Source organism: Epinephelus fuscoguttatus, linkage group LG1 (genome assembly GCF_011397635.1).
Source record: "Epinephelus fuscoguttatus linkage group LG1, E.fuscoguttatus.final_Chr_v1".
In the NCBI taxonomy this organism is placed as follows: Eukaryota; Metazoa; Chordata; class Actinopteri; order Perciformes; family Serranidae; genus Epinephelus; species Epinephelus fuscoguttatus.
In genome coordinates this window covers 9,991,917-10,016,661 of record NC_064752.1, presented here as the reverse complement: position 1 = coordinate 10,016,661, position 24,745 = coordinate 9,991,917, and the positions used below count along the sequence as shown (strand labels likewise).

Genomic DNA, 24,745 nt, shown 5'->3' with positions numbered 1-24,745 from the left:
AGAGCTTTTGCAACGGCATTTAGACCATAATGTTTAGATCTAAAACACTTGCAAATGCTTTTATTAATTATTAATTTCTAAGTAAATTTACTAGAAAGACCTACAATATGTAATTCTGTATTAACTATAGGGAAGTTCAAAATGAGATTGTTGGGAGAGGACTCTGATATGTGACCTCAGCGTTTTTTTTAAACTCCTGACTGTTGTGAATCATCATGTGTTTTCCAGAGAAAAAAAGACATTAAAAACACGAAAAAATTGACCAAAAGTTCCAGTCAGCACTTAATTGCTCTCGACGCTTTGTGAGGTTTTGATGACTAGACGTTTCAGAAGCACGAAACCCACTGCCACCTTTCAACTTGTTCAACTTCCTCTATTTCCTGTCTGTCGGAGCTGCTCGCCATGAATTTCGGCAGATTTCCTTTTTAGGGACACTTCAACAGACAGAGGGCAGAGATACTGTACGAGGAAGTGCGATCAGCAAAACTGGCTAACTGACCTTGCATTGGCATTCTCTGGGTGCCAGTAGGTCAGATTACCAATAGGAATGAATTTCAGTTCCAGCCTCTGTTTTCACAAGAAAAAAATGTAAGAGAGAAACAAATTGCGTTGTTCAAATCTTTATCACATGGAGAGACTGGATCCAAACAGGATTTCTGTTTGGAACAAAGCAACAATGTGCCAAGATGACATGACAATGCATTTTGAAGAGCAAACAGGGTTAACAGTGAGGCTGGGAAACTACTCAGGTCATCAGTGTTCACATTTCACATCTGCCAAGGATGTTTTTTTTTTTTATCCGATACGCTCATTATCAGCATTAAATTTCTCAACATATTTACATTTAATCTGGTGGAAAATTCAGCTGTTGGTCACTGGACAATTTGATGCTGAATCACATTGCAAGTTAGGACCTTTTTACTATTTTCTCACAAAGTGCTGGACCTACTTAAATGAAAACAATCGGCTCATGTATGCTGTATTTGAATTTTGATGTATATTCATATGCAGATTAAAATGTTGAACACATATTCTGTTGTTAAAATTACAAATTTAAAGGATTGCACAGCCTTGGTGGCATTACGCGCTGTGTGAGCTCTAGTACAAAAGGCCCTTACCTTGGTGCGTACCCTGTTTGGTCCAGCCAACGGTCCACTTTAACGACCGTAAGCGTTTGGCACAGGTTAGCAGTTTAACAGTCTAACGCTACAACAGTGTGGTACAGGTTTGCCAGTGGTACAGTTTAAGGGCTATTATGGTTTGATACAGGTTAGCTAACAGTCCAAGGTATCGGCTACAAAAGTTTGGTACGGGTTAGCTAACAGTCCAGGTTTACAGCTACAACAGTTTGGCACAGGTTAGCTAACAGTCCAGGTTAATAGCTATAACAGTTTGGAATAGGTTAGCCAGTGGTCCAGGTTAACTGCTTTCACAATTTGGTACAGGTTAGTTAATGGTCCAGGATAACAGCCATAACAGGTTGTCACAGGTTAGCTGACTGTCCAATTTAATGGGTATTGGTTACAACAGTTTTCTACAGGTTAGCTAACAGTCCAGGTTAACAGCTACAATAGTTTGCTACAGGTTAGCTAACAGTCCAGGTCCACGGCTACAACAGTTTGGCAAAGGTTAGCTAACGATCCAGTTGTTGTAACAGTTTGGTACAGGTTAGCTAACTTAATGGTCCAAGTTAATGGCTGTAACAGTTTGGTACAGGTTAGGTAACGGTCCAATTTAATAGGTATTGTTACAAGAGTTTGGCACAGGTTAGCTAACAGTCCAAGTTAATGGCTAAAGCAGTTTGCTACAGGTTAGCTAACAGTCCAGGTCTACAGCTACAACAGTTTGGCACAGGTTAGCTAACAGTTCAGTTTAATAGGTATTGTTACAATACTTTTGTACAGGTTAGCTAACAGTCCAGGTTAACGGCTACAACATTTTGCTGCAGGTAAGCTAACAGTCCAGGTTAACAGCTACAACAGTTTGCTACAGGTTAGCTAACAGTCCAAGTTAATGGCTAAAGCAGTTTGCTACAGGTTAGCTAACAGTCCAGGTCTACAGCTACAACAGTTTGGCACAGGTTAGCTAACGGTTCAGTTTAATAGGTATTGTTATAACAGTTTCGTACAGGTTAGCTAAATTAATAGTCCAAGTTAATGGCTATAACAGTTCGGTACAGGTTAGCTAACGGTCCAGTTTAATAGGTATTGTTATAACAGTTTGGTACAGCTTAGCTAATGGTCTAGGTAAACAGCTATAACAGTTTGGTACAGCTTAGCTAACGATCTAGGTTAATGGCTACAACAGTTTACTACAGGTTAACTAAGAGTCCAGGTTAATGGCGAAAGCAGTTTGCTACAGGTTAGCTGACTGTCCAGGTCTACGGCTACAACAGTTTGGCACAGGTTAGCTAATGGTCCAGTTTAATAGGAATTGTTATAACAGTTTGGTACAAGTTAATTAACTTAATGGTCCAAGTTAATGGCTATAACAGTTTGGTACTGGTGAGCTAACAGTCTAGGTTAACAGCTATAACAGTTTGGAACAGATTAGCAGCAAATTGTTTTATTCACATTGTATAATAGTTTGATTAACCAGGAGAGATAGTTTGGTTTTTAACTAGGTTTTTCAGTTAATATTTGGATCAGGTAAGCTATCAGTTTAGGTTTGCATCTGATGAACAGGTCAGTTTAGCACCTGATACTTTGTTCAGGTTTTTTAACATTTCAGTTCAGCAGCTGAAACAGTTAAGGTTGCTAACAGTTTAGTTTAACAGCTATAACTTTGGTTCAGATAACTGACAGTTTAGTATTGCAGCTAAAACGGTTTGGTTGATGCTGAAGTTCGTGTTAGAATCTAATTCAGTTACAAATTGAACCTCATGGAATCTAGGGTAAGTTCACAATTTTGGATTGAGTGGGCCTCCCTAGTGTAGTGGTTAGAGCACTCTACCAATGCCAACTCACACGGGATTAGATTCCCTTAAGGAGGCTTCAGGATAAGAGAGTCCTCAACGAGGGCATGTCTCTTGCCTCTGTAGACAGGAGGTTTCAGACGTAAAAGCGGTTTCATTCACCATTTTGCACTAAATGACGCAGTGGTTAAATTTTTCTTTGTGCTAACTGTTAAAGTATCTTAGTGCACAAAGATAAGTGTATTGTATTTAATATGATATATATAAAGTTGGTAGAAAACATGCCGACACCAAAGTAAATGAATATTTTTGTTCCATTACACATTTTGGCCCTGGTGTATGTATTCATGGTACTGTGAGGTGTTCTGAATATTCTTTTGAAACCATTTAAAAGTCTCCTTTGATAAACAGTTGGAGCAGAGAGACACCAGGGAACACCAGAAGGATATGGCACTGATAGTAAATCCTTTCTCACTTCCTCTTATCTTTCATGTTTTTTCTTGTCTGTCCTGCTGTTTTCCGGCTCAGAGTGCTGATCGGAGGCATTTGTTGAAGTTGAGATGGTCACCGGGACATGGACTGAGATACATCCACGACCTGTGGCTCGGGCCTCTTTTTCTTTCTTTACTTAATGATTCATGGTTTTTTTTTCACTTTTCAGGAGTCAGCAGTGAGTTACTGTGTGTGTGTGTGTGTGTGTGTGTGTATGTATGTGTGTGTGTGTGTGTGTGTGTGTGTTGATGTCATTATGCAACACTCAAATATAACAATTATCATAGCGTCCTTGACACAGTGTTGTAATTCACTTAACTTGTATTTAATCAGGCATTCGTGAGGTATCACCGATGAGAGACCACATCACAGAAGCCAAAACAAAATACATCAAGAGGAAGACACAGTATCAGCTGGTCAGCAGCACGCAGGGACACACATTATCTCCAACTACTGACAAAACATAAACATGCAAGTAATATGATTTTATGAGGAACAAATCGCAGTCTATTTGGGGCATTGAATGTGGTCCAACAGTGACCTCTTTTTTGTCGGTCTGTACTCTCATCATAAATGTGTGAAATACAGATGTAGAAGAACAATCACTGTTTTACCTCCTTTAAAGGCCTTATTATTACGAACCACTTGGTACTGTCCAAGTAAATTTGCCAGTGGGGTCAACAAATTCCACCTAGGTTTCTTTTCTTTTTTATGGTTTAGTGGTGTGGCTCCATGAATGGCAAAGTTGGTCTGTATGTCTTTTGATCCAAACAATAGATCTGTACAAATATTAATGGAATTGCATGACATGGTTCCCAGACAATGAAATCTAATGGCTTATGTGATCTCCTGACTTTTCCTGTAGGGCATCTAAAATTTAAATTTTCTGTTGGCTCTAAACAACAGAACTGGAGTTCTTGGTGAGTTCTGAGATCAGTCAGATTCTGAACTGCAACAAATATACACAGTCAGTGTATATGTTGCTAGCTAGCCATAGTTAATTTCAATAAAGTTGGTAGAAATCAGTTGTCTGGAACAAGTAAATACAGACTGCAAAAACACTGCAGTCCTCCAATTTGGTCAAATAAGAAGTGAAAATGCTTGCTTGGCTTTCAAAATTAGTTTTACCAGCTCAAGATGCATCATTAATGATTACATTGATGCAACCATTTAACAACAGAGACATTTTTAAATATACATTTTTGTAAAAAAAAAAAAAAAAAAAGTGATAGAATATTGTAGCTTGAAAGTTGCTGGTTAAAATCTTGCTGGCGAGCAAGGCAGTAAAACTCTGAGTACTGCAGCAGTTTGACTGCCTGCTTCCTGCTATTGTTCTGTCTGCTTGCACATTGACCTTTGACCCTCTCTCTGGTCAGTCTCACCTCGCCGTGTCTGTCATCTGTTGGTAGAGTCCAACTAAATTAAAACAGGAAAAGAAACTCGGCTTTCACATTTGTTCCTTTTCATTCTGAGAAGCAGACGAGGAGTTGTGTCAGCTGACGAGGAAATCCGTCCAAATTGCAGCGCTCCACTGGGACGACCAGGGAGGAAGTCCACCCAAAACTTCCTGTCAGGAAAAAGAGAGGATTTCTCACAATCTCTCTCTCTCTCTCTCTCTCTCTCTCTCTCTCTCTCTCTCTCTCTCTGTTCTCTGACAAACCTCATAGTTAGAGGTCAAACATTATATTACCTGCTGTAATACTCATTGAGTAGATTTTTCTACCAATACAGTATATCCACTTTATCTGAATCATCCAATACCACCAGTGTCAAAGGATTTACAGCAGCAACAGTTAATGTCCTCAGACAACCTGCAGCAGGAGACCTCAGAGGGAAAAGACAAATTACAAAAGATAAACAGAAAATGTGTCAAACGACTTACAAAATATACCAATCTTTATTTATGTCATTATTAAAACAGTTTCAAAGTGATAAACCAGAGTGATTAAATCCAAAGGTCGGAGTGCTTCTATGACTGTTGTTCCTCTGGCAGCTCCATGCCCATATTTCTAACTGAAGTTTCTGTGATGTCATTGTGTCTCATTTTGTTTTATAATAAACTTTATTTTACAGCACTGTTACAAAGAGCTACAAAATAAATTACTGTGTCAAACGGCGACTATAATGAGCCCAGTCTCACTCCGAAGTGGTCGAAATCTTGGGCAGTGACTTGCAGCGTCAGAATCCATTGAAAAAAAGGCATTCTTTATCGTCGGCATGATACACAGCCAGTTGCTGTTACAGTTTAATGGCGCCCGTTGGCGTCAGGGGGAAATGTGGCGGGACAAGGATGAAAGTTAAGGCGGCAAAAGTGCAACTGGGGCGGGCGGCAGATGTTGAATGGGTCCAACAAACCCCAAATTTCACCCAAGAGAGCAGTGTTCGCGTCCTGTAAGATTCTAAAGCCAAACACTGTTCTTTTTACCTACACCCAACCATGTGTGTTTGTTGTTGGAGGAAAAAACATCAGTTCATGGTGTTGTACCAAGGGAGTGCATTTATTTTGAAAGAGACTGTATGTAAATGTTAAATTTCCTGTGAAAATGGAAGTTTATTTTGAAAGAAGACAATGCATGTAACAGGCAGAACTTGACACAGCGTCCCAGAACATCAATAACCAATGCACCTTGCACGTCGTATGTGGACGTGGAAAGTCCATGACCAAACGTTGCTGCAGAGGTGGATGTTAACTGAGTATTTTTACTCACTTGCTGTACTCTGATACAATATTTAGGTTATCAAAGTGAATAGAAAGAATACATTCAACCTGTAGAGAAGCATGTGACCCCACAACTGATCTGAAGTTATCACAACTTATGATGTGTGACAGTGACAACATGACACATTGTTAGTGTTTTATAATGTAGTCGGACTGGAGTACAATACTGAAACCATTCTTCACAATACCTACTTTTGTTTGTTTGGTTTTAAAAAATGGAGAAATTGAGTGATTTTCATGTTTACATTGTGTAGTATTGTTACTTTAATTCACATGATTGCTTGAGTCACCAATTAACCTGCATGTCTTTGGATTGTGGGAGGAAGCTGGAGCACCCAGAGAAATGGGGAAAACATGCAAACTCAGCAAGGAAGGGCTCCCCCACCTCAGGGTCCAAACCCCCCACCCAGGGTTTGATCCAGGAACCCTCTTGCTGTGAGGCGACTATGCTAACCACTGTACCACTGTGCTGCTTGCAAGATACTAACTCTTTTTAAAATTTTATCAGTATATTGGGGAAGACATTTTGAGCATATTTAAATATTTTGGGGGATGCTTCCTCCCAAAATATATTGGAATTACTGGAACCATTGGAACCAGCCATCACCCTCCTTTTCACTGCTTCGTTGTTAGTTAATGCTACTTCTAGTTTCAGGGTCTCAGGTATGTTATGTCCACTCACGTTCTCATCTCTCGCCTCTCACGGATTCCCATTTCTCCTCATCATGTTCCTTTTCTCCCAGTATATAGGACTACTGTATACATTTGTTCAATTTCAATCATTTAAGCTATTTAGAACTGGGGGGGACAATTTGTGTTTTTCAGAATCTGGGGGGGACATGTCCCCCCCGTCCCCCCCGTCCCCCCCGGGATCTGCACCCATGGTGAAAAGTGCCATTCTGCATTGTGAGTAATTTTAGTTTTGATACTTTAAGCACACTTTGCTGATAGTTGTTCTGTCCTGAAGTAACATTTTGAATTCAGGACTTTTACTTGTAATGAAGTATTTTATTTCTACTTAAGTGATACTTAAGTGATTTTCTTCCCCAACTGGAGACACTGTAGTCTGTGTACAATAGTCCCCATAGAGTCCAGAGCTCAGAAGGGCAGAAGGGAGTGGTGTGTGTTACTATATGTATACTTTCACTGCTACTGTTTCTGTTACTGTTACTATTGTGACTAAAACAAGAGTAACTGTTAACTGCTGCTGCTACTAATACTGCTGCTACTACTAGAGCTGCTGTCATTACTCAGGGAGAGTTAGAAGGAGGTGACCTCTGCTGGGAGGTTCCTACTTTGCCAGTTTCTGTTGTTGTTGGGTTTTTTTTCTTTCTCTCTTCCTAGATTAAAGAGGAAAAGACGTGACGCCAGCAGTCGCTCCAGCCTCTGTGACTGCTCTCTGGACACTGGACACTGAGCTGAGAGTTCATTCGTTAGTTGTAATTTGTTTGTTAGTTCCCATATAACAGGGATCATTACCTTCAGTCTGAAAATGAGCAAAGAATAATACTGACAATTCCAGCACTGCCTGGATCAACCCTGTAGTTTTTATTTTTTGTATTTTAAGTATTTAGATTTTTACAGAGATTTGGCATCTATTAACAAACGGTTGCTTTCGGTTTTCTTACACCTACTATTGTTGGAATAGAAGTCTATTGTTTTCTAATAGTTTTTCCTGCACAGAGGATGTTGTTATCTGTGTGTTTTTTCCTGTAGCTTGTAGAGGAGGTTGTGCTCAAGGTTCAGAATCAATGTAAAAGGAGAAAACTGATGTGAAGATCTAACGCTCCCTGAAAACACTCTTTACTTTTTCTACTGATTTTTTTCTATTCTTCTGGCCGAGGAGGACGCTGGGCTGGCGGATTTATTTTTTCCCCCTGGATGTGACACTTTGAGCCATGCTGCTGCTGCTACTGCTGCTGCCGCTGCTCTGCCTGCAAACTTCACTGCAAGAACAGGTAACACACCTCCAACCCTGTTACACTGAGATACTCTATCAACTGTTTATTCTCTGCAGGCCCTCTGAGTTAAAAGAGGATTGCTTTACTCTGTGATAAAAGTACATAACTCACTGTTTTTACCTCTGGAGCCTGATCTCACTGAATATTTTTGCCCGTTACTACAAAATCTGATGACATTTTTGGTCACCGAATGAACGAGACGTTGGTGATCCATGTGAACTCAGCCAAAGCTTTCTGCATAAAGTGAACATTTCAGGGGGGGGGGGACTGCTTGTTGTACAACAATACTAATGCAGTCCTGACAAAAACCCAACATAATAAAATTTTAAAACAGTACTCTGGCAATTTGTTTTTGTACTTCTAGCAAGTTTGGGAACTTACAAGACACAGATTAAAAGATATATGGTCAGAATCAAAGCAGCAGACGTCAGAGAATGCTAACTCCTAGTCCCCAGAATGAATCAAGCCTTACAAAAGACCAAAAGTCTGCAGTCATGCTCGTGGCTCTTTGAGAATGCTGTGAGCTGGATGCTTGTATGAGCATGCTAACATGCTAACCATGACGATGCTAAAACGCTGAACCTGGTTCATTATCTTAGTTTAGCCTGTTAGCATGCTAATATTTTCTTACCATATATTCTTTATTGGGAACAGGTATGATACAACTGTGAAATATAAAGAACAAAAAAAGGACAAATCTGTTTTACAAAATTGTTTTTCCCCTCTATTACAGGAGCTAAGTCTTATACTTCAAGCTACTGAGATGCTTGATCCAGAGTAACCTGGTTGACGCGCCTCGCTAACTTACTGGTTTCTCACCCTAACGTTACCGTTCTTGATGCTCAGTAAAGGAGTCCGGACGCTGGTCTTCTGATGCATTATAACGAACATTTATTTCGATTTATCGACAACTGATCAAACAAAGGAAACGCCGGCAGTTAGTGCCACAGCGGTCAAAAACCTTTTACCCTTCCAGATCAAACACTTGATGACCATAGTGAGGTCACATCCTAAAATACCTGAACTCACCAGGTGACAGTACAGCGCCCCCCAATGCCCACACAGTGAATTACACAGTTAGAAGCAAACCTCCCAGTAACATATTTGGCTCTTATACCCTCTTTGGTGTGTTTAAACAGATGAATAAAACAACACCATCCTCTGACCCGTCCTGAACTCCCAGAGACAGAGGAAAAACACACACCTACATTAAAAACTAAATGAAATACACATAAAGTAGATCCAATAAAATAAATCAGGCAGGGAAGTACAATAAGAAGGATGCTCAAAAAAAAATGGATCTATATATGTGTTTATAGGATTTAAGGACATCCAGGCCCAGACTCATCAAACCCACATCAAAGAACTAGCTGCAAAGGCCGACTGTTGTGTTTCCTCACATCACCTGTGTCTTGGCCAAAAAGTTGCACCTGAACACAGTGCAAAGACTACAACCATCAGCCAGCTAGCACATACATTTTGCTTGAGAAGAAATATCTCGATCACTTCATAGCAGCAGGTGGTATTCATCATTCGAAAAGGGAAACTAGAAGACCAACAAGACAGATTCAAGATGCTAGTTAGCCACTTAGCATGTTAACACAACCATGCACTGGTAAACAGACATGAGGACATCAGTTGCATCTTAAATTAACATAACAATTAGCACACAGGTTGCACATTAGCCATAACAGCTAGAAAAAAAGAAACTGACGTTTCTACGACTTGCTAAGCCTTTCTGTAAGCCTGTCTTCTGTGGTCAAACTGTCCCAGTTTAAGTAGTGCTGGACCGCTGGTGACTGACAGTAGATGTGAGTGAGTGTTAGTGACAAAACTATCACCAAATTTAAATGTTCTTGTCTGAAGATTGAGGGGATCTTCTTCTGGCACTTTTTTTTATATAAACAAGCTCTATCTTAAAGCTTTTTTATGCACTCTGGCACCTAATTCACATTTAAAGTACAAAAGCAGCTCCTCGTTTGAATCAATTTATTTTTATTGAGAATTAGAAAATGGTTGGGGGGGCCACCTGGCACCCTATCGGGGCCGATTTGGCCTGTGGCCACAAATTGAGTATCACTAGTTTTGTGGGCATAATCTTGGGGCATATTTAAATTTTGACCTGGTCATGCTAGATGAAAAGTCAGAGTATAACCAAAAATGTAGAATTTATCCAGTTGGATGTCTGTACTCAATTACATCAGAATCAGTACAAAAAGACACGCACATCCCAATGCCCAATGGAGTGGGTGCTGGACCTAAGAAACATCTGGCAAAGTAAAAAACAAAAGTCCGCACACCACGTATCTCCTGTTTAGAAGGATTTTAATGCAGAGTAACGTTTCGAGCCACACGGTTCTTCCTCAAACTTCTGAGCCTGAGGTCTACTTGGTGTGTGGATTTATTTGTTTTATACTCTACGCAATTACATGCCAATGCATCCAATAGTTTTCAAATATGCTACTCAATACCAAAAAAGTCAATCTGCTGGTGGTGCAAGAGGAAAAGTCAGAGGTTCACCAAAGTTACTGGGATTTATCATCTGGGCACCATGAACATCTGCACTAAATTTTGGGCCAATCCGTCAAGTATATGTCAAACATGGCTAGGAGAAAACTTTGACATGCTGATGTTGCTAGAGGAAAGTCATGGATTACCAAATTCAGAGTGTCATCCTCTAACCGCCTGAAATGTGTGAATTAAAAAAAAAACCATGGCACGCTGTCCAATAGTTGTTGAGGTTTTCAGTCTGCACCAAAGTAGCGGGCTGACCAACCACCCGACATTTCCATCCGTAGACCCACTAACATGGCTAAGAGCCCTGGATCCCAGATCAAATCACCAATGTCTCTGCATCAGATCCTCCCTGCCTGATGAACAGTAACATCCTTCAAACTCCACACCTCCAGTTTGTAAGGCATTTACTTATAGATTTGTCGTCCCCAAGCCCACGCTGAGATGACCCTGATAATATCACTATGACATCATTGGGGTTATTTTGTCAGACTTGACAGCTGCTCCTGAACCACATAAGGCCCTGATCACACAGAAAGCGTTTAAGCAGCTGTAGATGCCCTTTTCGTAATTGTTTTTAATGAGCATGAAGTGTTTTGCTCGCAGTTTTTGCATTTCGACACGCCTCACGTTTCTGCACTCTAGGCGCCTGGAATTTTTGCCAGAGCGCTCTGAACTCCTCGAGGTGGACTGCTCCCAAGTCCTCCTAAAATATGCCTAGAAATGGCCATCATTGATGCGAAGCTCCTGGATCAACTGGTGGTACTCTCCATGACCCACCCTCTTTTTTTAGGATCTCATGTACCCACACAGATCTCTGTTTATCTGTGACCAACAAACTTTGCTGACAGCCTCTCACCCTCAACCAGAGCTACAGCAAGTACCCTCTGCCTCAACATTTCAGTAACTAGCTACTAATTACTGTCAGATAACTAGATAAATAAATAAACAGCAGATTAATTACACAGGAAGGTTAGCATAAGGAGGTGATGGGGTGGTCTGTGTGATCGGGGCCCAAGACATCATACAACTGTTTTCCCAGACTGAGTGGTACAAACCACAACTCGCTTGTTGTGTAAAATTTAACAATTAATCTAACTTCACAAATCTGAGCCAAAACATTAAGACAAAACTATAAACATGTTAAGTTTCAGTCATTGCTTGGAGCCTCCATTCATGTGCCACAGTCACAAAATCACAAATACAAAGGGAACCTGAAACTTGTTACCAATCAATAAAACTCTGTGTTGTCTTTTTCTAGCGACAGATAAATTCAGAAACTGGTTTTCATTAGACAGTTAGGGGAAACTGAAAACATCTCCTGAATAGTAGCCATGTTGTTCAAATATGAAATTCAGAACCAAAGACACTTGCCATCCTGTGAATCAAAAAGGTGTCCATATTCCATTAAAACCAGCAGTCTGTTGCACAATCCCAGTCTGTACATTATTGACTCACTGTGGAGCTTCCCTCATTAATAAAACCTTTCCTCAGATATCTGTGTTGCTCGTTCTCACATAGCCACACCTTGATTTGAAAATTATGTTTCACTTTGGTTAACTTTTGTTGTTTTTAACTGTGTTTTTTACGTCGGTGAAAAGTAACTAAGTACATTTACTGAAGTTCAAATAAACACAAGAAGTTTGTGCTCTAGAGAAAGGATCAGCACTCAGTGAATCACCTCCTAAGCCCTATGATAAGCTATTATGGCAAGGCTTAACTATACAGACCAGTGAGCAGTGATAACTAACATGTCTTTGGGGTCATCGGGTGGGAACCTCCTTTCACCAGTGTTTCGTCTAGAAGTATTGTACTTGAGCACAGTTTGAAGGTACTTCCATTTTATACATCCTCGTACCTCCGCTCCATTACGCTTCATAGGGAAATAATGTACTTTTTACGTCACTACATTTGTTTTTCATCTCCAGTTACAAGTTTATTTGCAGGTTAAAAAGTGTACATGCAAAGTGTTTGATCAACAGTTAAATATGATACATTTTTATAGCTTAAACTACCCAGCTGTGTACAGAGCAGTTACAGTTAGCTCCTCCTAAACTAGCTGCAGCATGTAAATACTGCTTACAAATGAATACATCAATAGTAATAATACAATAATTTGATATTTATAAAAATAAAACAGTGTCTCTGTATATATATTGTTAGTGTGTTGTAAGCTCATGTGGGCTGAGCACCCCTTTGGTGTATGACGCAAGATTCATTCAGTAACACAACCTATCACAACCTCCAGTGTTAACACTTCTGATACTAACAGAAGCGTCAGTATCAGTGGAGGTTTTAGTTGAAGCTGTTTCTTATTTAAAAATGGGGCTGAACTGATACCTACAGTACCATCTGGAGCTAAGATGAACAGGTGTTGAGAAATATTATAGAGGGAATATCAGATCAAGTCACAGATAGATCTCCTCTGCTCCCTCAGACTCCTGCTCCTGGGCGGTGTGATGTCTCACAGAGGGTTGATGTGCACACCTCCTGCACTTCCTGTGCTGCAGCCACCTCCAGCAGCTGCCCCCATGGCTACAGCCACGTGGGCATGACCAACTGCAGGTATATTCCAGGTTACACACCCACAGTTCTTTAAAGCAGTGCAGGGTTGTTCAAACCTTAACTATAGTAGTAGCAGTAGTAGTGGTATGTGATGTGAATGAAGCAGTTTTTTCACCTTGTGTTCTCTGTGTGCTGCAGTTATGTGGTGCAGATCGGTGGCAGGGAGATGGAGCTGGGTGGATGTCAACACATCTGTGTGAAGGGGTTCATGGAGCCACGATGCTGCGCACAGCACTGGGGACCTCTTTGTCTCCGTAAGACACACACACAAACATACACACACTCAGAGTTCATCCACATGACGGCACTAATTCAATGGATGTGCTGGCACAGAGGGCTCAGGCAGTTAAATGTGTCTGGTTAAGGTTAACATGGCTCAGAAAATGTATCATAAAATTAAGTTTATTATTTTCTCGTTATATGTCTACATATTCATTAGAATATGGGCCAATATTTTTAGTAGAAAAACAATTCCTCTCAAAAGTAAATTATTTTTGAAGTGGGAAACTTGCAAGCACACACATACTAAATATCACTGGATCCCACAGGTATTTTTTCCTGGAAAACAGGACCAGATTTTGGATGAGAATTCCCAGGGCACACTGGGTTTTATGTCCCCATATCCAACACCACTGTGCTGTGTTTTGGTGTCTGATAAGCTTTCAGCTGACTCTATTTGTTAAACTATCCTGGCTGGATTGTATCTTATCTTCTCACCTCTACCAACACTTGGATTTTTTATTTTTTACCTCAGTGCTGTTTTCCATCCGCTAAATTTTAAAACACATAATTTTCTTGCGTTCCTCCATCACCCTTAAGCCAGCTTTTCTCACCCCAAAATTAAAGGCTTTTAGAAAAAGGTTTCCAGAGGGGATAAATCTGAAAACACACACCACAAGTGTTAGTGTTGATGAGGAAAACTGAGTTTTCCTTAAACTAATCATGTACATCGGCTCAATCAGAACTTCTATAACCCCTTTGTCTGTTTTATATAACTGTAAACTGACTATAATTGGGGTTTGGACTGTAATAGAAGACATTTGAAGACCTTGAGCCCTCGTAAATATGATCAAACATTTTTTTTAGAATTTTGTGACTTTATGTAAATTCAATGATAATCAGTTGATTGAGAAAATATTTAGGATTAGTTGCTGCCCTAGGAATTATGCGTCATGAATTACCCTATTTTAATTATCCAGTAGCAAATTGTTGCTCAAGTTTTTTCATTTCAGAAAAGCAAAATCTTCTTTTAAATTTATTTTTATTACTTTTTTTTTACGGTTCACAACAGACAATCTGTATTTGTATTTCTCAACCTATTTTATCGTCTATATTCTAAACGGTCACTTAATAAGTAGGCGGGACTCATTGATCTTTTTTTATAGCTCTGATTGGCTGTTTTAGTGATCGTCATTTCTTCAAACCAATCATGTACCGCTATGCTCACGCCGACAACCGAACGGTAATTTTCTGTCACAGGTAGAAAAAAGTAACGTTAGAAAGTTTGGTTTAACGTTAGCTTAATGTAGACATTATTAAATCGCCATTTTTTTCGTGCGGGGCTGTTAATTCTGTGGGTGTAACGTAACGACAAGAGGTAAGTGATAACCTCTTTCGTTTAATAAGTAGTTAGCTCATTAACGACCAGTTAATGAAAGCTGGCGCTGTTAGCTTCTTTTCTGCTGTTTGAATCCCATAGTTAACGTTAACGTTAGTGTTTTAACGTTAAGTTAGCTATCGCGAGTTCTTTCAACGCTTTGCTGTGAATTAATGTGAATTGATTGGCTGTTAAATCACCGTTTGCAGTAAAACTACTGTGGCTCACTGTGAAAGTTGAGGCAAAGAGTAAACTTCAGTACTGTGCAGGTCTTACCAATTAAGGATTAACGTGAAGTAACTAACTTTAATGAAGTCAAGCATTATACGTTAGTCCCAGTAAAAGTCACACAGCGAACAATCATAAACATCGGAATTTCTCGTAGTAACGTTACTCTGCATCAGCAATCATAGATAATTTCCATTGTTGTAATTTGTTTTGTAACGCTAGTGGTTGGTTAAAATTGTCCTTGTAGTGACCGGATTCTCATAACTTCTGGTTGCTGAGTGAAGTTATTGGTGTACGTTAATTAAAATAATTCATTTCATGTGTATATTTTTGTTTGCCAAAAATCTTTTACTCATATAAAACTGGAAATATCTCAGTGTGAAGTTTTAGCAATTTACTTTAAGTACCAAAACTAAAAGCATTCACATGCAGAATGGCTCGTTTCAGATAAATATATATTATATTGATATATTATAATTATTGATACATTCATGTGTAAGCATCACTGATGGTGCAGCTGGTAAAGGTAGAGCTGACTTTTGATTACTATATACTGTTATGTTGCTTAACCTTTAAAAATACAATGTATTAGTTGATTTATAATTTGTATCAATCCATCCATCCATTTTCAACTGCTTACCTGAAGCTGGGTCGCAGGGGATCCAATCCACCCTTTTCCAGCAGAGAACCATGGCCTCAGATCTGGAGCTGCTGACTCTCATTCCTAAATCTGCAAAGTAATAGTTAACTAAAGTTGTCAAATATTCGTAGTACAATCTTTGCCTCCGAAATGTAGTGGAGTAGAAGTTTACAGTAGCATAAAACAGAAATACTCAAGTAAAGTACAACAACCTGAATATTGCACTAAAGTACAATACTTGAAAAAAGAACAAATTACAAACATGGGATTGTGACACATGAACCTGCAAGATTGCTGTTATGGCACAGGTGCCTTGAACAGAGCCAACATTAAATCCTATAAACAGTTAACAATGAATAAGGATCATTTCTAATCACCTGTTGTCTGTTCATCATCTGTTTGTATGTCTCTCTGTCTGTAGCCTGTCCCAGCTGGTCAGGGAAGACCTGTAACTTCCATGGGACATGTCTGGATGGAGACCTCGGCAACGGGACCTGCGTCTGTGATGTCAGTATCCTGATTGACTGTCTGTCTGTCTGTGACCAGCCTACCTGTTTGTCAAAGAGTTCAGAGATCAGTATTGTGTATGTTTTCATATGGGATAGTGCTCTTAACTGAACACTGAATTTAATGACATTTACATTACTATTTGAAAGACTTGAACATTGTTTCTGTGCATTTGGAAACTTGTTCATTTTAAATCTCATTTAGATCGCTGATGTCTTGGTGATATTGTAAAATAATGAATACAAGATTAAAAAAAACTTTTGCTCTCTTTAGGATGGCTTCTCTGGCTTTGCCTGTCAGGAGTGTAAGAATCAAAACTCTTACGGAGAAAAGTGTGATAAAGGTAGTCTCTCTCATCTCTGACCTTTGACTAAAAATGTGTGAGATTTAGCAAATCTTAAGACTATGGTAAACAGCTGCAAGAAAGTCCTACAGTTGTTTGAATAACATTACTCTGTATGTGTGTGTGTGTGTGTGTGTGTGTGTGTGTGTGTGTGTGTGTGTGTCTGTCTGTGTAGAGTGTGACTGTGTGAATGGAGTGTGTAATAAAGGTCCAGAGGGTGATGGACAGTGTTTGTGTCAGCCCCCGTACACTGGGAAACGCTGCGATCAAGGTAAGACCATGACGCACTGTAATCTGTTTGAAGATATATATCAGACTATATTGCTGCATATTACTAGGATAAAATTGAGTATTCATGATTGTTCTGTTTTTTAAAAGAAGGCCCTCTCAAGAATCCTGAAAGTATTTCCTGCATTTATATCAACCTAACAATAAAAACACACTTTGATAATGGTGGTCTACTATATATAGCTCCACCCTTCAGAGAGTTAGGTTAAACCAGGTCACAAAAGGCCACAAAGCACTTGCTGCTCCTTTGTGAGCTCACAGTAACAATTGAAGGCGACCATATGACTGTATGAACTGAAATTACTTGATTTAAACAGATAGGGGCACACAAAAAAGTTTAAAGTTGACGGGGACACACAGTAAAAATATTTTTTTCATTAAACAAAGGAAGCCAAAGTTTTGTAGTGAAAACACAAGCAGTCTTATAATGACTTTGTCAATAAAATCCTGTCTTAAATTTGCAAAATTATAATTAAATCAGGAACGGTCTTATCAAAAAATAAATAAACAAAATAAGATACATTTCAGTCAGTTGTTCCATAAAGTACTGAGGTTTAATACCCCAATAGATTTGTTTTTTATGTCATCTGGGTGTCGGTGAGTAACACGAGGTGACACGTGCTGCATTTGTTGCTTCAGTATGTTTTTACTGTTATGATGTTTTATTGTTGCCCACAGTGAGTTGATGCTGTGTTGTTTGTTGTTGGCAGTGAGTACCAAATGCAGTAACTGCATCCCCTACTCGTACTGTAAAGGGGAAGGAGACGCCGCCGACTGTGAATGTTTGCCAGGATACAGGAGGACACCACAGGGCAAATGCATGAGTAAATACACAACTTAACAGTCATCTCAGATTCCTCTGTGTTGTTGCATATAGGACTTGTAGTTTAAGCTGTTTGAGTTTGCTCTGACCCATGGCCAAATGTTTTCAACATGGTGATCCGGTGACAAACTTTGTCGTGTTACAGCTAAACAGCATACTAACATCTGACATTTGAGGCAAGAAATAGGCAATGTGGTTACAGAATTTTGATTCATATTCCATCAGTGCCTTTTTAGTTTTAGTGTTTGACAACAAAATTCACCAGTTCACTTAGCCATGACTGACTTGATTGACAACTGCATTGGAGACTCTTTGGCTCTGGCGGGTTGTTTTTGTTCTCGTGTGGTGGATTTTTACAATACCATTAGAAGAACTATGAGGAGGAGGAACATGACTTTTTTTTACACATTGTCTGTCTCATGTAATGTGGATGTAGTCAAAGTTATTTTTATAAAAGTAATAGACTACAACTTGAAAGGATGCATTACAGTAAAGTGATGTAATTTCCTGAACTTACCACCAGACTGTTCTAGCTGTTCCTTTAACACTCAGTTATTATATCCACATTACTGATGATTGTTTATCAAAAATCTCAATGTGTAAATATGTTGTGAACACAATAATGCTCAACCCTACAAAAATTTCACAACAGGGATATCAAAGTATTTGGTCAAAAATATCACAACATTGATTTCTCATTCTCATTTCTCATATTTCCCAGCCCAAAATATGCAATATTAACTTTTATGAACAAAGCAAGACAACGGCAATTGAGGCACATTCTTTGCGTAGAGACCAAGAATGACAAGACTATCCATCAAACGTTGCTCCTCCACTGCTGGCACTCCCCCTTTTAGGTATCAGCAAAGAACTCTCATCTCTCTTCAATTTCGAAACCAACCTTGGGGCAGCACAAACCCTGTCAGAGATATTATAAACAAAGGAACATTAGCCTTTATCTTTTCTGGATAATGATAGTACATGTTATTTTAAACATATGTCACCACCCAAACTAACAGAAATAAGGAGAAAGCAAATATGGCTGACACAGGTGATCTGATATTAGACCGAGCTGAGGTGGTTGCTGGGTTTCTGGCGTGTCTCTTTGTTTACATGGCGATGGAAGCTATGAACGAGCTAACCCTCGTCTGCTGAATTTTAAAAATAACGGCTATTTTGTCGCTTTCTGTTGACGTCACATCCCGCCTTGAGTATATCCAGTCAGCACCAAGTAAACCCCAAGCCCCAGCCAGGAGTTTTTTGGGGCCGTTCTGAATACCTATTCCGAGGCAGGGACTTGTTTAGCCCCTGTAAAAGTTCCCAAACTCTGTCCTTCGGGGGTGGTTCCTGTGGTGGAGACACGCACCAGTGGCCCCGGCCCCGTAAAATTACCCCGAAGTTCCTGCGGTGGAAACGGGCCTAAGGTGTCTCGCTTCCTTTAAGTCATTCTTGCGCCTGAGGACCACAGCTAGAATCTAGACTGGAACTACAACCAGAACAAGAACCTGTTATTTGCTCCTTAAAACTAGAACCAGTACAGAGCGTCTCCTGTCTAGATACAGATCAAGGATCAGGACGACAACAAGCAAAAAGTCTAAAATAAGATTAAAACTAGACAAGAACAAGAATCAGAAATAGACCCAGAACTAGTCTCCCAGCTCTTTCTTTGTTTCCAGAACTCAGGGATAGAACAAGAACTTGATCCATAAAAAAATCCTTTCTCCCACCCCCTCTTTCTTGCCCCCTGGCATTGGACTAGAGGTGCGTCCAGTACTAGAGCTAACTCTTGTTTTAATTGTTTATTATTTCAGGAAATGAGAATGTTTTGTGAATGTTTGTTTTTGTTTTGAAATTGAGGTTACAGATGCAAGTTTTGTTGTGACTTTGACTTAGATCTTCATTTCCTGCTTAGGTCTTTGCTCACCAAGGGACTGTGATGTCAACGCCCAGTGTTCCTCACAGGGGTCAAGGGTTGTCTGTGCCTGTAAGCCTGACTATGAGGGAGATGGCAAAATCTGTGTACCTAGAAACCCTTGCTCCGTGAACAATGGAGGGTGTCCCATCAGCTCTACCATCTGTGTCTTCAAAGGACCCAATAACGTGAGGACGCCTCCAGAGCCTAGACCAGAACCAGGTCTAGAACAAGACTTATCTTTGACTAGAACCAGGGCTAGAATGACCATCTGCACTGAAACCAGCAGCACAGAGAGTTGATGTCAGGACAAAAATTCACAAGTTAGTATTAAAGGTTTATTAAGCAGGATTGTTGGTTACTGTTTGTAAACACACTCGCCAGTAAAAGTGTAAGTAAAAGCTGACTCTAGATTCACTCTCGTTTGGTGTTTCGCCTCGCCGTATTTACGTTTCTTGGGCACTGTGCCTCTTGGATGCCTGCTGTTTAGAGTCTGGCACCTGATCGCTACTTTTTATAAATCCCCAACCTCACCTCAGTGCTGTGGGGGTACACACCCATCAACATCCCGAACACAGAATATAAGAAGAAAATCAGAAAATACAGGCAGAGGGCAGACTCTCTACAGAAAAATACACCGCTACACATTTCTAGTGGGTCATAAGTGATTATTGAGAGGGTTTACTTCTGTATGAGTCTATACATGGTTTTTTTTTTGTTTGTTTTTTTAGGAAAATCTTGCATATCATATCTATGATTCCAGAATCAAAACCAGAGCTTAATCCTGTGCTCAAAAACTGTACTCAACTTGACTCTTTCTTTGTGTGTCCTTCTCTCAGTCCAGCTGCGAGTGTATGTTCGGCATGTCTCCTAAGGGTGGCAGCGCTGAGTTTGGTTGTGAGCTGGTCTCTGCCTGCTCGGCGGACACCTGTGACCCCACAGCTGCCTGTCAAACTGAAGTGGATGGACAACCCAGGTCAGTCTCGCAAATACTTTGTCTGTATCATGCTCTCTAGAACTAGAGCTAGATCCATGTCTCGACACAAGAACTGTACAAGGACTAGAACCAGAAGTAGATCCAGAGCTAGTTTTTTTGTCTCGGCCTCTTGCTTCTCTTTTGCTCTCTAGAGTTGATATTGGAACCAGATGTCTCAGATGACATGCTTGCCCCTTCTTTTTTAAATCTTTGTCTTTCTTACTCTCCAGAAATACAGTACAGTAGGTCTAGATCTAGAACAAGGACTAGAACCCAGAACTACAATTAAGAAGAAGAATTACTTTATTCATCTGCGGAGGAAATTTTTTCTTACTCCTTACATGTAGGGTTCAGAACCTTACTCAGAGGTACCTCGGTAGTGCATAGGAGTTGAACAGGCAAGTTACCAGCCACCAGTCCACAGTCAGTGCCTGAACCGGCCACCCTCCAGTTCTCAAGCCAAGTCCCTACAGACTGAGCTACTGCCGCCCTTATCCAGAACATAGTTTTTGTATTCTTCTAATGCTCTCTTACTCTTTAGAACTATAACCTGAACAAGTCCCTGGTCTTTTCTCCCCAGTCCTAGAACTCTCTTGATGGTCCTAGGTACAGAAATACAACAGGAACTAGAACCAAGTCTAAACTAACATAAGAAGTAGATGTGGCTGGTTGTTGCTCAGGAGATAGAGCGGGTCTTTCACTAATGGCAAGATCAGCGGTTTGATTCCCACACTGCTCCCAATGGCTGTGCCGTTGGTATGTGAATGTCTAAAAACTGAGTAGTAGGTGGCACCTTGTGCGTTAGCCTTCGCCACCAGTGTGTGAATGTGTTTGTGAATGGGTGAATGTGACTTGTAGTGTAAAAAGTGCTTTGAGTGGTCAGAAGATTAGGAAGGAGCTATACAAGTGCAAGTCCATCAATTTAGCATTTACAAGAGCCGTAGTCTCTAACATACAGACTCTACATGCAGTGAATGTAGAGTCTGTAGGCAAACCCTGGAGATCTTGCCTCCAGAGGAAAAGCGGAAGAGCCCTGGTTTCCGGTGCTAGGCTGTTTGTAGTCCGCATGATATTGATCAATCACGTTTGAGCCGGCTGCAGTTGTTGCCAGGTTAAACGGTCCGTGCGGTGAACTAACAAGGCGGAACATAATTGGCGTCACTGCAAACTCTGAATCCATCGCAATGGTTCAGCTTATTTACTTATATATAAACGGAAGTCGGAAACCAAAATTCGCCTCCTCAAACCAGAATACCAAAAAATCGGGGGTCTGCCCCCAGAGGCTGTATCGCCGTCTGCCAGAAATCAGACGCCGAATACAGCCGATGGGTTCCGAGAATGCAAGAACTGTAACCAGAATTGTCATAAATCTAAATAATCCAGACTAGAATAAGAGGTAGACCTGGGAAACATGTCTGCCAGTACCGGACTAGAACAAGAATTGGTGCTAAAGGTAGAGTTCTTGTGCCAACTTTCCAAAGTGCAGAGGCAGGTTGCACCTGATGTTGCTAAGCAACCATAACCTACTTAGCAGAAACCCTGAGGTCGGAGCTGATCTTCTTCCAGGCTATATTTGTTAAGTGTGTATTTAAAATGTTGTTCATGGGACAGATGTAAAGCTCTGGGTAGCTCTGCACTAAAATGAGGAACTTATCCTCCACATTTACCACAGGCTGGTATTTACTGGAGACAGAAAAGCTATCTGCCGGCTGTGAGTGGTTGTTCCTCGTCACATGACATGCTGTGCACATTGCTTTGTTCCCAAACTTGAACTTTATCTCAAGGGGCAGCAGTTGCGCCTTTGCAATAGGCCCTTGAAAACACTTGCACATCCAGACAGCAGCGGTGGTGCTCCGGCTTTCGAGCTTGCCTTCCCCACGTCTACATTGACAACAGTGGATATGAGGGTACAAAAAAACACAGCATGTCAACGGCCCTCAGCTCTCTCTGGCTTTAGCTGTTTGTCAGTTTGAGTGATTGTGTGTGTATTGTAGTGTTATTTGTCAACCCCATCCTTTTACCCTACTGTCTCAGGTGTGTGTGTGAGGCGGGTCAGATTGGTGATGGACATCGTTGTTATGGTAACCTCATGGAGCGGCTGATAGAGCTGGACAGGAGTGGAAGCCAGAGAGAAAATCTGACTGGAACTGTCGCCATGTTTGGTAAAAGAATCACAAATACATTGTTAAAAAATGTTTGTTATACGACACTGTACTGTACCACTTCAGTGATGTGAATCACTGGCTTAACAGAAATTCACTTCAATTTGATTGATCAAGTTGATGATTTGATTCAAGACCAAATTATTATTTTTCTATCTCAGTTATGAAAGTACAGTTACGTTCAAAACGTTTTGGATGGGTTCATTAAATAAGCAAAAATGTGAGACCACAGAATTATGTTTTTAACATTATTGTGAAAGAAAAGATGTGATTTTTCTGCTTGTTGCCACTTTTTATTGTTGCTATGTTGTATTTTTGCTGTGACCTTGGACTTTTGGTATAATTATGCGTGTGTTTGTTACAGAGAAAGGCTGTATGCTGCTGCTGAGTCACAATGGACCCTTCACAGCTTTCATCCCCCTGCTGAAAACACCTCTGACAGTAAGTCACCCGTCTGTCTGTAGATTACCACCTGTTTGTGTTGTTACCATTACACAGTTTTCTTTTAATGATCTCCTCAGTGTTCTTCAGGACAGAAACACAGAAGTCTCCTAAATATTGTAAACATACTAAAGATTTATTTGAAGTATTCCACCTTTGCTTCTGTGAAATCAGCTTTTTGGTGAATACCTCTAAAGAACTGTGAGTTTCAACTGTTTCAAATTCAGAACGGTTGGAAACAAAATCCACCACTGAATGTGAAAATGAACTGATTTTAAACTGTGATTTAAAAGTGCAATCTTTAGCCTCACTTTGCAGTAAGAGGAGCACTCAGCAGCTCTGTGATTGAATGTTTCTTAGTTAAACATTCAGAACTCTAACTGTCTGTCACCTAAAATTTTCCATCAGGAAATTAACCGCACTGTTACTGCAGGAACCTGTAACTATTTAATTGATTTGGCTGAGGTGTTGTTCCTCCTAGCTGTAGGACATGCACATCGTATTTTCTCACCTTCAACATCATCGAGCTGCTTTGCACCTCTGATGACTCACTGTGCCGCAGGTTTCCTTTCAAAATGTCTGACATCCTGCTGCACATCTAAATTTACTGTTATAATGTTTTTTGATTGTTGCTAGGTTTCTTAAAGCTGCAGTTGGTATAATTTATGAAAATAACTGTCATAGTTAAACTCACTATTTTCTAAAAGAAGTACATGAGACAAATAATCTGTTAAAAAAATGACGTCCCTCCTCCTCTTTCTACTGCTTCCAATAGCATTTGCTTGAATCTACTGCAGCACATTGAAGACAACCAATCAGAGACAATTACCACCGAGCAGTTCGGTTCAGTTCAGTTTGGAATGCATTTTTTCTGTTCATTTTAGCTGTGGTCAAACTGCCAAACTAGGCAGTGCTGATTTCTCGCCTCAAATGTTTTCAGAAACATATTTAAGCGTACTGTTTAGCTTTAAGTTTGTGACCCAGTTGGCATTGTGGACATAGTCGATGGAAGTACCAAGCTCTGCCCTCTGGTCGGACCTGCTTTGTACAGCTAAACAGTACACTAATATATGTTTCTGAAAACAATTGGGCGAGAAATAGACAATGTAATAACTGAATCTTGATTCATGTTTGAGCGCTGCCTAGTTTGACAGTTTGACCCTTGCTTTGCTTGCTTGTTTTCATTCACGTACAGAAAGGCCATTGGAATTGCTACAGGGCAATAGAGTAGGGAGAGGAATATGTTGTTTTTTTCCACAGGTTATCTGTCTCATTTAGTGCTGTGTGGATACAGTGACAGTTTCAGCGAATATGACAAAAGTTATTTGTTATAAAAGTTACAATGCTGCAGCTTTAAATCACCAAACATAATGAAACAGTGTCAGCAGATAGAACAAAGAATGTCAGATGATGACAGATTTAAATTACAATCCTTTCGTCGCCTTGTCATCCAAACAGATCACACACAGGAGCGCACACACACAAACACACACACACTCTCGGCCCGTCCTGAAAACAGACACAACTAGTGACAGATGGTCAGTACAAACTAGAACAAACCAGAGTGTGAGGCCTCTGGGCGCATGCACACACAAACACAGACATGCTGACTGTGAAATCTAAGGTAACCATAGAAACCTGACATTTTAATTTTTAGAATATA

At 40.2% G+C, this 24,745-nt stretch overlaps 1 protein-coding gene across 2 annotated transcripts in view; it reads left to right on the top strand.

Moving 5' to 3' along the window:
- Window positions 1–7,470: 7,470 nt before the first annotated feature.
- stab1 (stabilin 1) overlaps window positions 7,471–24,745 on the top strand; it is a 104,827-nt gene continuing 87,552 nt past the window's right edge. The window contains exons 1-11 of one of the 2 annotated variants that reach the window (XM_049591078.1): window positions 7,471–8,083; window positions 13,038–13,165; window positions 13,304–13,419; window positions 16,052–16,137; window positions 16,411–16,480; window positions 16,656–16,751; window positions 17,479–17,592; window positions 19,504–19,691; window positions 20,343–20,479; window positions 22,514–22,641; window positions 23,006–23,082. In XM_049591078.1, coding sequence (XP_049447035.1) covers window positions 8,024–8,083; window positions 13,038–13,165; window positions 13,304–13,419; window positions 16,052–16,137; window positions 16,411–16,480; window positions 16,656–16,751; window positions 17,479–17,592; window positions 19,504–19,691; window positions 20,343–20,479; window positions 22,514–22,641; window positions 23,006–23,082 — 1,200 coding nt within the window. In that variant the 5' untranslated portion in view covers window positions 7,471–8,023. Of the gene's footprint in view, window positions 8,084–13,037; window positions 13,166–13,303; window positions 13,420–16,051; window positions 16,138–16,410; window positions 16,481–16,655; window positions 16,752–17,478; window positions 17,593–19,503; window positions 19,692–19,732; window positions 19,827–20,342; window positions 20,480–22,513; window positions 22,642–23,005; window positions 23,083–24,745 lie in introns of those variants that run through there. The other variant, XM_049591079.1, reaches the window with a different exon arrangement.